Below are 16,260 nucleotides of genomic sequence, written 5' to 3' on the forward strand. Positions count from 1 at the left end.
GGATCATTTGGAATAATTATAATAGTTTTTTATTGTAACGTACGTTTTTTGAGGATGGTGAAAAAAAGTTTCACATGTCAAAATAAAAACCTTCATAGCAACAGTAAAAAAAGATCCAAAACTTTCATTTGAACCTTTATTTCCCTTTCATGTATTTGATACAATTTTAATAGTTTACTGTACATGTTTGAGATGTCAAGTTGACGTTTTGTCCAAATTTTGAATAAGTGAGATGCAGACAGAAGCCATAATAAAAAAAATTAAAACATGACAATCAAAACAGCAGCTTTCAACAAATCAATGCAACAAACCCTTACAGTTCAAAATAAAACAGACTTTGTACAAATGTCTATTCATCCTTTTGTTTGGGAAAGTAACCTTCCAAGTCACTTTAAAGTGCTGATTAATTTCATTTTACCCAACTTTGACACCACTTAATTTCTATTGTTTTCCTATTTTGCATGAAATGTATTTACAAATGTGGAATATTTACAATAAATAACAAGTCCAACATACAGTACGTGTAATAAATTAAGGGTAATTACACATCTGACACTAGTGTTTGACACCATGATGAAATGATCTGTAAACGCGTATTCAAAATGAAAACACCTTAGATATGCTGCTCTGTAATTTATCTGTTATATTCCTTTGTTAAAGCAAACAATGGACAACTCTCATGACCACAAAGGCACTGTTAGCTCAATCTGCCATGAGAAGAACACAATATTATTTACATCAGAACTGCTTGTCCTCTTTTTTCCCCCCACTTTAAGTTCTTGCTGCAGCTGCTGCAAAGTCATGGTTTCGGTCACCGTACAGCAGTGAGAATTACTCTTCCCCATGCCTCCATTTCTGTGACTCTTCCTGCCGTGCATCCGGGTGAATCTGGTTCCTCATCCCACCCAAGACGTTAGAGGTCGCCTCGGTGGCCATAATGAGTGGCTTGACTACTGCTGGTGGCAGCTGGCGGAGAACACCACCAACTGCTCCTGTCATTCCACGCTGCTCGTGCTCCCGCGTTGCTGTGTCATAGATGGTCAGCGCTGTGTCTGTGATGCCCTGTGGATGGAAATATCAGCATTACTGCTTCTCCAAAAACGGTGTAAAAGCGTTCAGCTGATTATTTACCTCTTTCACAACAGTGTAGGCTTTGGCTACACCTTCTCTCAGGTCAACAGGCTGATGAGCCAGACCATAATGAGAGTAGCGTATTACTCTCTTTGCGTCTCTCTCATCAGGAACTGGAGACACCATGTCGTAGGCCGTCTCAGCTGCTGCCTACAGAGACAGAAACAACACAGATGATGGATTGTTCGGTAACAGAGTGACTGTCCAGAAAGTGGGAGACTAAAGCCCTTTTCAGATTGACATTCCGGAATATGTGTGGACAATTCAGTCCGGTTTTTAACCAGAACTGTGTTTTCAGACACACCACTTTTGTACCGGAACTTGTCCTTTCGGCTGCCTTCACACAGCAGGGAAAAGTTCTAGATGTGTGGGGGGGGGGGGGGTGAATCGGACTTATGTTGAGCATAATTCTGCGCACACGAAGATGCATAAGACCTGGAAGACGGCGCTCAATGGTTAAAGGAATCACGGGAGCGGTGTGATGCGCTCCATTGCGCGTCTAGACGGTACCGTAGGAGGTGAGCTGCCATGGTTTGCCGCATGCTACAGGAGTGAGCTATCTAGGAGCGCACAGCGTCCTCCGGTCCCCTCCTCCCTGTCCGGAACTCAACCTCACCAGTCTGAAGCAGCCACCTTGTCCGTAACAAGTCCGGACCTGTTGCTAGGGGCGTCGTCCAGTTTAATTACGGAAAACGTTATCCGGATGTTTGTATTCAGACACAAAGGTCTTACGGACAGCGTCCTGAACATTTCCGTTTTTCATGGCCTGTCTGAAGGGGGCTTAATTTACCTGAACGGTGCGGACCATCCTGTTTGTGAGCTCTAGAGCCGCCATGGCTGTGGAAGTTCCAAAGGAGGCGGTGCCGCGTTGAAACCCCCGAACAATCCGACCATCCTTCCTGTACTGCTCAATAGGGAGCCAGACCAAGTCCCTGAGGCCGTGAACTGAACAAAATATTAACATTTGTTTCAATCTTGGGACTTTATATGTGCAGTTAAAAAAAACTTCAGGTATCTGAAATATATATTAAAAAATTCTTATTTTAGATCTTTGCATAAAACAAAACATGGTTATGATTAACACTCATTATCATTTGCAAGGTATTAAAAGTCAATTCTAGGATGAAAGTAGGACTGGGCGATATGGCCTAAAATCAATATCACGATTTATTGAGGATTTCACCTCGATAACGATAAATGGACGAAAACTACAGATATGTGCAGAAACCAAAGTTGTCCACTAGATGGGGCTGTCACACGTACTCCCTTGAGACATTTTTACGTGACTCAAGGGGGATACAGCTTCTTAGAGGGACATGAATGCTGCCAACACATTTTTTCACTTTTTTATTATCTAATTTATTGACATGGGAAAAGTTTTCACGATAAGAGTCAGAAATTTTGATTACGATACATTTTCTATTTTTATTTTATTTTATTGCCCAGCCCTAGATGAAAGTACAACTAAAATCCTTGAGATTAAGTCAAGAATAAATGTTTCACTCACCGAGTTTTACCAGAGTGTGAATGGGCGTCACGCCACTCAGAAGTCCTTGAAGCTGATTGGTCTTTATGTCATTTAGCCACTCGTTTATTGCGTAGGAAAAGAGCTTATCCATGCCCAGCAATCTGCAACATGAGAGGTCAATGCATATCACAGAGGACCTGCTGAATGTGAGATGTTCCCTTATAGTTTGATACATTACCCTTGTCTGTAGCACAACTGCCTCAGTTTCAATTCTGAACAATTCAGCTGAGTCAACCCAAAGATGATTCCTGCAAATGTGCCCTGAAACAATCATTAATGAAATCAATATTTAGATAAAAACAAAGCTGAAGCCAACACATTTTCCTTTTAGAACACGTACCTGGTCCATTGTCACATGTTTCCCATGGTAATCCAGACGAATTGGAACGTCAGAGGTAAACCGAAACTCCCTGTTAGGAAGAGAAGACATTATTCAACCCAGACAAGTCATTCTGGCTTTTTCCTCTGGTTTGGAACACGATGACATGTTCCACTGACCTAAAGAAGATTGGCTGATCTGTAAAGAGACAAGCAGAGGCGTCGCTATCGTTCACTTCTTCTGTGGCAGATGTGGTGAAACCATTGAGGCTCGTGTGTCTCTGAGCAGGAAGAGAAATGATTGGGGCTGGATCCTGGCTGCCAGGAGTGTGCTTAGTGAAGCTGCAGGAGATCTCTGGAGCCGCTGCTTTCTTTGTGCTAACGCAAACAGCTGCAAACAAACAAAAAAAAAACGAGCAGGAGGTGTGAAATCAAATTAGACGTTACAACGGACGTGCCAGTGAATCATAAGTCTTACCATCTTGAGCAGGCGGTGAGAAAAACTCTACTTCAGTGGCGAGACTGCTGAAGAAGTCTTTCAGGAAGAATAATGCATCCTTCAAAGCAAAGAATGTTAGAAAGTTTTTTGTTGTTTCTATACATCTGCATCTTTACACCATTACCTGATCTATATTGAGGCGAAGAGGCATAAGGGAGACTCGTAAGCAGCACTCGGGAGGAGCCTGGCCTGACTCGGGACACGTGTGTAAAGCCTTAACTGTCAACTGAAACAAGAGGCACTCATCAAGCTGCACCAAACCAAAGAGGTTTTCCTGAGTAGGCTGCCTCTCTCACCATGTTAGAGTGGGCTTTTCTGGGCATTTCCTTGCTGGAGTACAAATAGAGAAACTTGTTCATCTGTGAGGTAGCGAGTCTGTCCCGGATCTCCAGGTCTTGTACGATAAACACCTGCCGGGACACTGGCTGGTCCACTGTTGGACGTGATGCCAGAGTGGGGTGTGGGTACACCTCGTGCTGAAACCTCACCTAAAAGAAGAACCCAAAAACAACAAATTACAGGAAATGATCCGTGTTTGTAGATTCTATAAATTCTTGGGGTAAAAAAGTAAACCTTGCTGAGTTGAATTTCCATTAAAACATCAGGGTTCCTTCCTCTTCCTCCTCCTGCCCGCCCCAGCGTCTTCACTTGCCTGACTGGGGTGTGAGATGGGGAGCTATGAAGAGTAGATCTGTGAGATGCAGAAAATTACTTTTAAAAACATTTGGTTTCTTTGCAGCAAATCAAAACTGAGCTTTAGACTTGCGGCTTACCCCCTGCTTCTGGCGGGAGACGCTGTGCAAGCTATGCTCCCAAAGTCTTTTCCTCCATAAAGATGCCAGATGATGGAAATCTCTTTAATGAGGTAGCGAACCTCCGGGATGGGAAAATTCACAGCTCCACGACTGGAATCGCTCCCTTCCAGAGGCTGACTGAAGTGATCGTCTTTGATTTCCACTGGATCCGAGGTAAGTCGTTTCACCACAGGCTCCTGATCCCGGTCCTGAAGCCAACAGTTTACAGTGAAGCGACACGCTTGTTATGTAAACTCAAGTGTAGCGAGTGAGTAAATTCCCCAACCTCCCCTTTGGAGCCAGGAGATTCCAGAATACAGAAGTCATCCATCTCTTGGGCCAGGTTAGGAGCAGGTGTGATGAGGGGAGATGGAAGCACGGGGTAGGTGGGGCTTGAATCCTGGGTAATATTCCCACTCTCATCAGGGAACAGGAACAGGTCTGAGCGAGGTGGATCTAGGTCAAGAATCGGCTCCTCGTGGGAACCTAGAAATATGAAGAATTCACAGTGAAATGACTTTGAGCTTTTAGGAACCGGCTGGAGGAATGAATCGACGTAGGTCGGTCTTTACCGTTTTGTTGTGGTCCTGGTGCCAGCTGCCCATCCATCTCCTCCATAGCTTCACTCATCAGGTCCTGCAGCATCTGCTGCTCCGTTTCAGCCAGCAGAGGAGTCTGAGATGTTGGTCTGCTGGAAGCCTCCGTCTGTCATATAACACAATCAAGATGTGGATCGGTAGTTTTATAACCTTTATAAACGTAACAAAGTCAGGAGCTGACCTTGCTTTTATGTGTGGCCTCTGGCTCCTCTGGGGGCAGCAGGTCTCCATAGCTAGCCACGTACTGGATCAGGTTCATAAGAGCGGCGCAGGAGTCCGAACAAGTCCGGATGTGAATCGCATCACTGGAGCAGCGCAGCTCGAATCTGGGCTCCGACTAACAACAAAGAGAGAGAAAACGTGATCAGATTTTTATGTGACAGTTAGAAATCCCATTTAGGGACAGAAAACTTACCAACTTTCCATCTGCTCCAGGTTTGACAGCTGTAATCCTCAGCTCCAGCGTTCCCATATCCACCACCTGAACATAGTCTGTAACACGAGTCAAGAATTAAATCATTTAAACAGTAAAAAAAAAAAGTTAAAATAGTTAAAAGTCAGCATACCTCGCACTAGATTAACAGAAACAGCGTTATTCTTGTCTGAGAGGAACAGAGCAGCTTCATCCAAAATGATCCTGCAAAGAAAAGCATGTCATCATAAATACAGAATAAACTATTTTCTATAAACTTGAGTGAAACCTCTCAAGTCTTCATGTCAAATAGAGCCAGCGGCCATTTCCTACCTCAACGTTGACGACAAATTGTCTAAAGAGACGCTGCTGGAGATGCTGAAAGTTTCAACAACCACCACCGATCTGAGGGGCAGGTAAAGGGGTCTGCACAGATAACAAAGGTGTCATTAATACACAAACAAGTAATAAACAGCTGATTGATAGTTTTTTTTTTTGTTTTTTTTTATCTTTTATTTTCATTTATTGACATTAAAATAAAAATACAGTCAGAACTAAATTACTGCAAGCCAAAATGAAAAAGGGGACAGAAAGAAGAAAAACGTATGTTGTCTGCCCCTTTTAACTGAAATAGCATTAATACAAATGAAATAATCATATGATTCTAAAGAAATTGAACAATATAGTTCCTGGACCTGTTGGTCGACAAAATCTCAACCCATGAATTTGAGAAAAAAATAGAAAAAGAAAACAATTTACACAGAAAGAAGCATTAAGTTACAGATCTATATACATACATATATACACATACGAATACGCACTAGGTTATTTTTTTTTTCCTTTCATTCCCCCACCCCCCTCCCCTCACACATTTATGTAACAGATCTATATAAGTTAATCATTTTATTTTTTATCTCTTTTTTGAAAGTCAATATTGTTTTTGCATTCTTGAGTTCAGTATTCAATTTATTCCACAATTAAACTCCATATATGGAGACACAATGTTCCTTTGCGAGTATCCGATGTCTAGGTATGTTAAATAATTCATGTCCCTTTAAATCATATTTGCTATGTCTTTTTGAAAATCATTTAATTAATCCTGCAGGTACGTTCCTTTTGTTTGTATTATACATAAATTTTAAAATATTGTAGTCCACCAGATCATAGAATTTTAGTGTTTTTAATTTAATAAATAATGGATTGGATGGATCTCTGTAGTTGCTCCTTGTGATTATTCTTATTGCTTTTTTCTGTAAGATGTAGATCGAATTTGTGTAAGTTTTATATCTTGTTCCCCAGATTTCTATGCAGTAGTTCAGGTATGGTATGATCAGTGACTTGTATAACAAATATAATGAATTATTATCAAGCAACTCGTTTGCTCTATGTAACAGTGCAATTGTTAGTGGTTAACTCCACTCTACCTGTAGTCTAACGAGCAGCTCCACAGGTGTAAATGTAGAGTGGTGACAGACATGGGAGGGGCGTAACCCAACACGGGTTCATCAGAAACATTCAGAAAGTCGACAATCTGTTGCACAAAAATCCATAAAAGAACATCAACAACATGTGAAGGTGATGAAAAGCCAAACTAATATTGAAGCAGCAGTGTTTTAGTTTTTTACCTGTTCATACCAGCCCAGGTTGGGAGGGACGACACGGTGCTGCAGCGTGGCTCCTCTCACTCCGACAGCAACCAAAAACTCCTGCAAAAAAATAAACAACATCACAACAAACAGATCTGCAGTAATATCATGGTTGTGAGACGTGTGCAAAAATCACCGTCTTTGAAAATCTGTTCAACCTCCAACAAGTTTTCATAACACGACTGAACATCTGACCTTGATGTTGCACTCTGGGCTCTGTGATGAGATTTTGACAGCGACTGAGACCATGCTGCGAGCTTCCAGACCGATGCCCTCTGAGGGTGTTGAAGACTTCTCAGGAGACGTCTCTGATTGGTAGATGGTTGGCTCCAGCCAGTGTGGATGTGTTCTGCATGGCAAACTGATGTCTGCCGCAGAGCCGCCTCTTTCTAGGAGTCCTGAGTTGATCAATACATGGAGGACGACATAAACGTAGCTTTATTCTGATGATAAAGAGTTACAGATGGTGCCGAAAGCCGTTACCTTGATGGTACATGCACACGCTGCTGGTGTGGAAGCAGATGTAGTGCTGATCTTTGTAGCCTTCGTACTGGGCGACGCTGAACAGAACACCATTCTTCACCTCTAGCCAGAACTCGCCGTATTTGTTTTTGAGGACGGTTTTATCCTCGCCCTGAAACCAAGAAAAAATAAAAGAGAAGCTGAAACACTGCACTTATTAAAATGTGAGCATGCTAAACAGATTTTACCTTGGCATTTGTCTGGAGAGACACCAGACCATGACTAACACTCAGGATGACGGAAAAAAGACTCTGAGAAGTTTTACTGTGGGTTTTGGGTTTTTTCTTCTTTCGGGATCTGAAGCCCAGGTCAGAAGATGGTGAGTAGTAGAGCATATTCTCCTCCTCAGAGCCACTGCTGTCCTCTGTTAAACAGAACCGACTCGTTTCTGGTAGCAGCTGAGACACGGGTTTATAAAACTAGATCTTATAGCAAAACATAAAAAAAAAAAACAAGAGTGATCATCTCACCATCAGGACCAGTAGAGCGAAACTGACTAAAACTGTCTTTGGAGTAAGTGTTGATCAGCTGACTGGCCACGGAGAGTCCGACGCCATAAGGCATGCTCTCTACGGTCTCCACTGGAGACGGAGCGGTGGGCTCCCACAGCAACAGGTCATTGTTTATCCTAAAGTAAGGATATTACATTTTTATTTAGAAATTATGTATAAAATGCAATTAAACTGTAAAATGTTTAATAATAATAGTGGTTTCTGTGTGTTAATGACTAACTATTTACCTGTTGTGTAGTTTTTCATAGAAAGCTTTGCTGGGGAGCGTTAGCTGCACGTTAGGGAAGCAAAGCTCAAGGACAAACCGAGAGGTGTTCATGGTTTTCTCCTGGAATTCTGTCATCTCAGCAACATCACCAGGAATGACCATCTGGAGTCAGGAACAAAAACAGCTTTAGCTGGATAAGCAAACACTTTGTCACAGTTTGCATAAACGCCCATCAATCAAACTCGTCTTTGAATGCAAATGTTTCCCACCTCAGGCGCACCTGCGTCGTTATCAAAACATAAATCCCAAATCGGGTAGAGCCGAGATGACATCATTTCAAAGGGAACAGCTAGTCTGATGCATTTAATGCTAACATCCGAGTCTACTGATGCCAAGACGCAACGACCATTTACGAAATTTCATCTGAATATTTAAACAACAAATGATGTTGTTGGTAGCAGCCAGAAAAGGAACCTGTACACAAAAGGTGCTATGAAGTTTTTAGTAACACAAGTTAATTATAACTCAGCTGGAATGTTCTATTAAAATAAAACCATTTATCTGATATCGTCACTGAAGCGACACCTAGTGGCAGCAACCGAGGCAACACTCTCCACTTCAGTGTGTGTGAAAAAGCAAACAAACATAAAGAAGATATAATAGCAAACTCTTAAATCCTGGGGGGGGGGGTCGTTACAAATGACCGAATAGTTCACGGATTTCTGCTCACCTCTTCGTTTTCATACATAACCCTACGAGAAGAAAAGGGGGACGGCTCTGGCTTCCCGAAGTCACACACATCCTTCAGTGAGTGAGCCGCTCCTTCCTCTTCTTCCTCCTCTAGAGAGTGGTCCTCAGCACCCTCGTCGTCCTCAGCCGTCACGCGTTCCAGGATGGAATGGACCGCCGTGGGATTCATCTTCAGCACAACCCTGTGAATCGAGGTTAAATGTCACAAGTTACGGCTGATCGGTTTAACGTTCGGAGGCGTTACACTAGGGCTGGGGGTAAACGATTATTTTTAAAACGATTATTCTGACGATTATTTTAGCGAATAGTCGACTATTCTAATGATTATTTAGAAAATTAATCTAATGATTATTTTTCTATTGCACAATTAACAAAAACCAGAAAATCTCAAATAAATTCCTCAAAAAAATTGATAAATTCTTACTGTAAGAGAATAAACACTACAGGCCTTCCATTTTGTATAACACTGCTTTTATTGTGTTGCGGTTGGTTATGTTCTGGTGACGTGTAGAACTTGGGGAGTGCAGGCTGCTGCCTGAGAGGTGGTAGAAGATGGAGTGTCTCCATGCTGCTTTGTTTTGGTCACTTATGTGCGTGAGGCGAGTGGTCTTACGGGTTAAACCAAACTCAGGTGATATTTTACACTAAACCGAAAACCCACAACACTCTAAATGTAATAAAAGGGAGATCTACACCACAAAAAAGATGAACTCTAAACCAAAACGTAACAGCTTATCCCAACGCAAGAAGCTGTTAGCGAAGATGCTAACAGTAGCTTTACCAACATTAAGTTCAAGTTACCAAATTTAAATAAACCAAAAACACCCAGCAGCAAACAGACCAGCACGGAGGAGAGACTGCTACCACCAAAACAGCTCTCCTCATGTCTGAAAGAAGCTCCTTAATGAAGGGAGAAGCGCTCCCGGTGATTTTCTACATCTGCGATAGACACGAAGCAGCGCATCTGACCCCGGAAGTTGTTGTCCGTTGCCGGGAGACGAAGGGGCAAAACAGGAAAATAATCTAGTAGTGGACGGACGTTGTTCCGGGTCTTCGGTATTTGGCGGAGATGTTAGTGAAGGCGGAGAAGAGGGCGAACTAGAGGAAAAACAGGCAGATTCCTCCTCTATTTACAAACTCCTGGGGATGCAACAAGTGGGCGCGGTGCGTCGACTTCCGGATCGGACGTCGACAAATTTTTAGAATCGAGCCGTCGACTTCGTCGAGGCTTCGCTACAGCCCTACGTTACACGTACCTCGGCCAGTCGAACTTCACACTTTCGGATGTCATCATGTCTCCTTCCATGTTGTGAGACACTCTGAGGAAATATGCGGCCGGTTGGTCTGCCTCCTCCTGGAACTTCCCTACACAGAAAATATACAAACAAAAGCCATTAAAGAAGAGTTCTATATTTACTAACGAGGTTACTGGTTTGGTGATTTACCAGTAAGCTCCTTAAACGTGAGCTCCATTTTGGTTTGGCCGGGTGAGCTGCCACCCATGAACTCGGTTTTTAATTCCATTTTTTCCAGCTCCAGATGGAGGATTTCTTTCTGGAGGGACTTCTTGAACCAAGGACCTCTCTCCTGATCTGAACGCAGGTCGGGGATGGGGAAGCGCACGGCAACACCCAGCAAAGGGGCGTTAATGGTCAGCGATATGTGGCAGTTACTAGGCGTGTGGGTGTCGTCCAAGAAAACCTCTGCAAAGGCTTTGTGCTGGGGAAAGTTCCAGAAAATATTCATAAACATCCAACAACAGATCATTTCTGCACTAACAGACCCGGGACGGCACATGTCCTCACCAAGCTGAAGTGTTTGTTGTAGGACGTGTACATGTGAGAGGCCATCATCTCTGTGGTAGCTAACTTCTGAGGCTGCAGCAGTGAGTTGAGACGATCCACGATGCTGATGTCCAGCTCTGAGCGCACCGGTCCCAGCTCCACCTGGATATCCGCCTTCCTTGGAATTGTGCTTAGACGCACCTGACCGCCCTGCACATACAAACAGTTATTGGCTTGAATAGTAGGAAAAACTACAACAAGGGTCTGTTTTTGTTACCTGAGGGCCTCTACGCTCAGCCAGCTTGTAAAGCAGGTGAAGGCAGATGGGAAGTGGTGCATCAGTGCCGGTCGGGGCGTCAAATGTCAAGAGCTAAAGTGCGGCAAAGAAATGAGCACAAACCTTCATCTTCTGAGTGTTCTCTATATTGTTTGTGTAAAGAATCAGAGAAATGTTTAGTGCAGATCTCACTTCTGTGTACTGGATCCCTGGCTGGGATCTACCAATGGGTGCTTCAGAAGGGAACAAACACTCCACAAACTCCATCTGATTCAGGGAGATGTCGGTCTTGAACGTCCGCAGGTTGGATCCCTGACAGTGACTGTAGTTTATCGTCAGACTCTGACCAACAAACCTGAAAAAGTAAAGTCCAGATCAGACAGAAAAGATAGGTGAGATGAGGAAAATTACCTGAACAAATGGAATTAAGGATTGGGAAGTGTACCTGAGATGATCGTGGGGGCATGCTTGATCAAACACTGTCCGAGACTGAAGGAAGGAATCTGGAGAAAGCTGGCCTGGGCCCTCCCAGCTAAAGAAATGTACAGATATTGGTCCGAAGGGGCTTGGAGCAGCATGTGGAGGTGGCAGTGGGTCGATATGAAGCACAGAAAGAGCAAAGCAGCTCAGAGACAACCTCAACACCAACTCTGGCCTTGACTCGTCCCCGTGGGTTTTAGATGGATGAGCTGAAACAGTCCCAGAATAATACAGATCAATTAAGTTCATGGTTTATGTATCGATCAATTGAAGAAAAAAAAAAAGGCTTACAGGTTTGTCTCAACAGCATCTGAGGGAGGTGATCCCGGGATTGGACTGGAGCTTCACTAGTCTGCTTCACTCGTTGACGCGGCACATCCATGTAATCTTCCCACACAGCCTGAAAAAGCCAACACACACCCACGTTTAAATCACAAAGTGGACTAGTTAACATTTTACCAACATTTTTCAGGGCTTTGGGACGATTCTGAGCTTAAAAGTGAAACGTACTGTTGTGTTTGCAGAAGGAGACTCTCCTGGAGAAGCGGAGTAGTTACTGTTCAGTGACAAGTCCAGGTCCACGGTGGGTGGTTCACCCAGAGGAGGGAGGGATGATAAACTGTGAGACATGTCCATGTCCGCCATGGAGAAGAACACATCATCTACAACACACACACACACACGCACGCACGTACACACACACAACTGTTTAAACTGAGCAGGAGAATTTGTGACACCCACATAATTTTCTGTTTTTATCTCTATTCCCATTTGAGAAAATTCCTCTCCTGAATGTTTCATCATTTAAAAGCAAATGTCCTTCATAACCAGTTTAACGGTGGCTGTGATCCTTCTTTGAACAATAACACTGATTTGAAACATTACAGTGTTTTTATTCTAACCTCGACTTGACACTGTTCTGGTGGTCTGACTGTCAAAAAGGTCAGCGTCTGCAACAGCAGTGTCCTTCTTCAGACACCGGTTCAGCTCCAAATGGAGACGATACTCATCCTCCTGCTGGATGGGACGACTTTTTCGGTCTTTACTCCAATCCTGTGCACCTTGACACAGAAAGCAGCAAATAATCTCAGATTGCGCATGTGGTGACGCCGTTTCCCTGTTTGGGGAACATGGCTGCTCACCTCTGCCAGAGAAAGCTCCAAACATGTCCAAGAGGAGGTGAACTTGCCGTGGGGACAGAAGGACAAGTAGCATATCGATGTGTCCGACGACATCCAGCTGAGAAGCAACACGTGGAAAACCACAGCATTAGTCCACCAATAAACAAAACTACTGGATGATTATTCAGGTTTATGCTTCATATATTACTTGGAAATAAGGAAACTGTTTGTTTACCTTTGCTCCAGACAGAGCAAGGTTGTTTTTCAGAGTTAGAGACAACTCGATTTTACCACTGAGACTCCCAACCTGCACAGGCTCAAAGGGAGCTGAGGAGGACGGAGGCTCCATAAACTGAGGGTGGGGCTCACATATTATTTTTGGATTCCAGCTCGGTGAGAGTTTTGGTTCAGTTTCCTGTAAAAATAAAAGATTTCTGTATCAAAAACATTATATTCTTTGTAAACTCTAAGCTCGTTTTATGCATGTTCAACTCCGACCGAAGGAGTGGGTGAGGATCTGCAACCATGTGAAGCGTCAGAAAACTCGTCCCAGAATACAGTGATTCCTTCCATTTGCATCTTTTTATGTGCGAAGGAGGTCGGCTGATGCACGTTAACACTCGGACTCTCTTCACCCGTTTCATCGCAGTACACAATCCTAAACGGAAACACAAAACACAATAAGGACCTGCTAACGTTCTGGAATCGTCTTCCTAAGCTCGTTTCCGTCTACTTACCTGCTGATTCGAACCTCAAGAACAAATCCGGTTTTAGAGTTTTCTGGAACGTGTTCGACTCTGAGAACCGTGTCCAAAAATGTCACTTTGACTCTTCTCAGAACTGGGAGATGAGAAAAACAAATCGATTACTCCTTATGCTGCTTAACTGAAGACTGAAAGATGGATCAGATAAGATGCAATGTACCAGTTTCTATTGTCTCTGCGAACTTTTCTAATCCCTCAAACGGCTGAAAGCTTTCCCCCATATCATCGGTGAGCTTCTGACTGAGACACTCCTTGGCGAGCTGCATGCTGCTGGTCATGAAACTAGACCAGTACATGGGCTCAACACCAGATGCTGAAGGAACAACAAGAGGGGAAAGGATTATGCCTCATTCCCATCTGTACCTGGTCGGCCCTGCCCGGATAGCTCCAGTCGGCCCCAGCCTGGCTCGGTTGATTCAACACATCCTTGCTTAGGAATGCAGTCAGACATTTTCAGCTTCTAAGTAATCAGCATGATAATGAATGATGATGATGAACTGAGCATGCCTTAAGCCCATGTGGGCTGATTCTACCCACCAATCAGAGGCTTGCTCTAATGGAAGGTGTGAATTTGCTGACTAGGGATGCACCGATCAGGTTTTTTGCTGCCGATCACCGATACCGATATCAAAGAACGTTGATCACCGATACCGATCACGTGGACTGGCCAGAAATTTTCTACAACATTATAATGAGTGCTACAAACTACATAATCTGGGAATAAAGGAAATGTAATCTAAAATGGTCTCGGTCTGCTTTGATCTATTTTGAAAACTCCGATCAAAACCGATAGGGGCGCTATCGGCCGATTGGGATCAAATGCCGATCCATCGGTGCATCCCTATTGCTGACTGATAAGCCGGCTTATCAGTCAGCAGTGGGTGTGTTGGCCCTGGTCAGCCTGAAGCAATCCACCTCAGAAAGAGAGCTGAAAAACAGTCTTGTTGCACCCTGAAAAAAGGCAGGCCACCAAGATGTAAGCATGCTATGCTATCCGGGCCGGGCCGACCAGGTACAGATGGGACTGGCCCAATAGTCACAATATGATATGCAATACACATCCTGTACATTTCTGCATTATTTATAAAAATTACACAGATTAGGATCTCCTTACCTGCTCTTGGTCTTGGTCTGAGCACCATCTCCAAACCTTTGACCTCTAGGGCACAGTTTTCTTGCAGCAGTGCTGCCCATGGGACGGTCAGAGAAATTGTCTGGATGAAGCCTGTGATGACTTCAAAAGGAGCATCTGAGGTCTCCAGCAGCTCATTAAGGGACTGTGAAATGGGAAACTATGCCTTATAAGTATTGTTTTTCTATTTCCCTTTAAATGTGCAACTGTGTAATAAAGACAAAACTAAGAATTTGACATACGAGTATTTATAGCATTGGCCAAAATTGTTCTTGTTGATGCCTTAAACTCATTAACCCAAAAATGTAGTGGTCTAGAAATATTTTATCATATCAGACTGGAATTTATGTTTATGTCGTAGTACACATTAGATTGGATATTCAGTTGGAATAAATTAATGAGCTGTACGTACCCATTTGTCCAAAGGAACTTGCGCAAGAGACCCAGTGCCTTGATAAAGATCAAGACTGAGTTGTTCCAAGCTCAGTTTTTCCTGCAGGAAGTTTCCTAGGTACCGGTGCAGGAGGTACCTACAAGCCCGTTTCTTGATCGATTCCGAAAACGGCCAAGGCATCTCAACTTGGTAGGCCAGCAGCAAGCAAGTGATGAAATTTTGACTTGAAAGTTTGCTACTGCAACGCTGCAGGTTTTCAGACAGCTATGAATGAACCAGTGATGTGACAATCATGTCATCCTGTTGACTTGAAGATGCAGAAAAACTGTGAGCTCAAACATCCTTCATATCTCTGGGTTTGAGACAGTCGGGAGGATGTGTTGATACTCAGAGATGTGTGTAGGAATGGGTCCGACTCCAGTTTGCTGCGTCTAGAGAAAAACAACACACAAGGTTAGAAATATGACACCATATGACTTAACACAAAATATTAACAGGAAAACTATGAACAATGAGTTATCTAGCTGTTAAATGAAGACTGAGACGATACTAAATCACTTGGGTGGATATAAATTAATCGTACTACAAACGTGTGTATAAAGAGCACGTTTGTGCCTCTTGTTACCACTAGTTACTTGCGAAATAGCTGTAGTTAGCATATCACAAATTTATCATCTTTATCAGCCTTTAAATTTGTTTATGTAAACACAGCTGTCATGACAGGCGGTTTTGACTGTTGGCTAGACAAAGGCAAGTCATTCAGCTAACTAGCCGGCTATTATGCGTGAGGTTTCCCCATTCTGTGGGGTGAAGCTACATTAGCGTAGTCGGTGGGTAGCATAAAGCTAAGGTGGTAGCATTGTGCTAGTTAGCATGCGAGCAAAGGTAAAAACACATTTTCCTTTTATAAGCCTCTCCACTCAAAATGTAAACGAATTAAAACATTATGCTTAAAAACAAGGTTTATAATTCAACGACGACGCTTTAGAAAAGCTAAATAGACCACATCAAGACAGCTCTTAAGTTACCTTCTGATTGAGTTGTTTACAAACACTTTCATGACTCCGCACCAACTGACCCTGCATTTAATTGAGAGACCTCCAGAGGGAGAAATAAACACTCAAATATGTTCATTGGCAACCCTCAAAAGCAACACAAACATGTTCTTATCCAGCGACATTAAATAGGAGAAAACATACGTACCGTTTGGCGTTTTATATATTTTTGTTTCTAAGTAATTCAGTATTTATTCAAAGTTCTCCTCGTTTCCTACATGCCTCTGAATGCACCATAAATCCCACACATTTAGGGGTGGGATTAGTTCATGACGTCATTACATGGCGGACCTGTTATGCTCACGGCACTTCACAACTAAGAATTGGCTGATAT

At 43.2% G+C, this 16,260-nt stretch overlaps 1 protein-coding gene across 4 annotated transcripts; it reads right to left on the minus strand.

Annotated features, from left to right (window-relative positions):
* Positions 1-122: 122 nt before the first annotated feature.
* LOC107392381 (autophagy-related protein 2 homolog B) lies at positions 123-16,166 on the minus strand. 4 transcript variants are annotated; one of them, XM_054741583.2, is made up of 44 exons: positions 16,075-16,092; positions 15,900-15,969; positions 14,890-15,302; positions 14,460-14,622; positions 13,506-13,658; positions 13,319-13,421; positions 13,080-13,239; positions 12,817-12,996; positions 12,603-12,699; positions 12,363-12,521; positions 11,971-12,122; positions 11,752-11,860; positions 11,426-11,669; positions 11,173-11,335; positions 10,981-11,073; positions 10,725-10,913; positions 10,365-10,638; positions 10,176-10,284; positions 8,900-9,101; positions 8,189-8,331; positions 7,920-8,077; positions 7,638-7,813; positions 7,411-7,561; positions 7,123-7,325; positions 6,907-6,987; positions 6,706-6,812; positions 5,615-5,707; positions 5,436-5,506; positions 5,285-5,361; positions 5,051-5,206; positions 4,843-4,975; positions 4,557-4,756; positions 4,250-4,479; positions 4,050-4,167; positions 3,773-3,964; positions 3,601-3,702; positions 3,456-3,534; positions 3,158-3,368; positions 3,000-3,069; positions 2,838-2,920; positions 2,639-2,760; positions 1,922-2,076; positions 1,132-1,281; positions 123-1,062 (listed from the first exon to the last, which is right to left on the minus strand). In XM_054741583.2, exons 3-44 carry the CDS (start codon positions 15,049-15,051, stop codon positions 832-834), a joined length of 6,204 nt encoding a protein of 2,067 aa, XP_054597558.2. In that variant the 5' UTR covers positions 15,052-15,302; positions 15,900-15,969; positions 16,075-16,092; the 3' UTR covers positions 123-831. The 4 variants fall into 4 exon arrangements, with proteins under 4 accessions (XP_054597558.2, XP_015825636.3, XP_070402746.1 ...); XM_015970150.3 differs by lacking the exon at positions 15,900-15,969 and having other exon boundaries at positions 16,075-16,166; XM_070546645.1 differs by lacking the exon at positions 16,075-16,092 and having other exon boundaries at positions 4,050-4,152; positions 15,900-16,042.
* Between the last annotated feature and the right edge of the window lie 94 nt (positions 16,167-16,260).

Source organism: Nothobranchius furzeri, chromosome 18, assembly GCF_043380555.1.
Source record: "Nothobranchius furzeri strain GRZ-AD chromosome 18, NfurGRZ-RIMD1, whole genome shotgun sequence".
NCBI classification, from domain to species: Eukaryota; Metazoa; Chordata; class Actinopteri; order Cyprinodontiformes; family Nothobranchiidae; genus Nothobranchius; species Nothobranchius furzeri.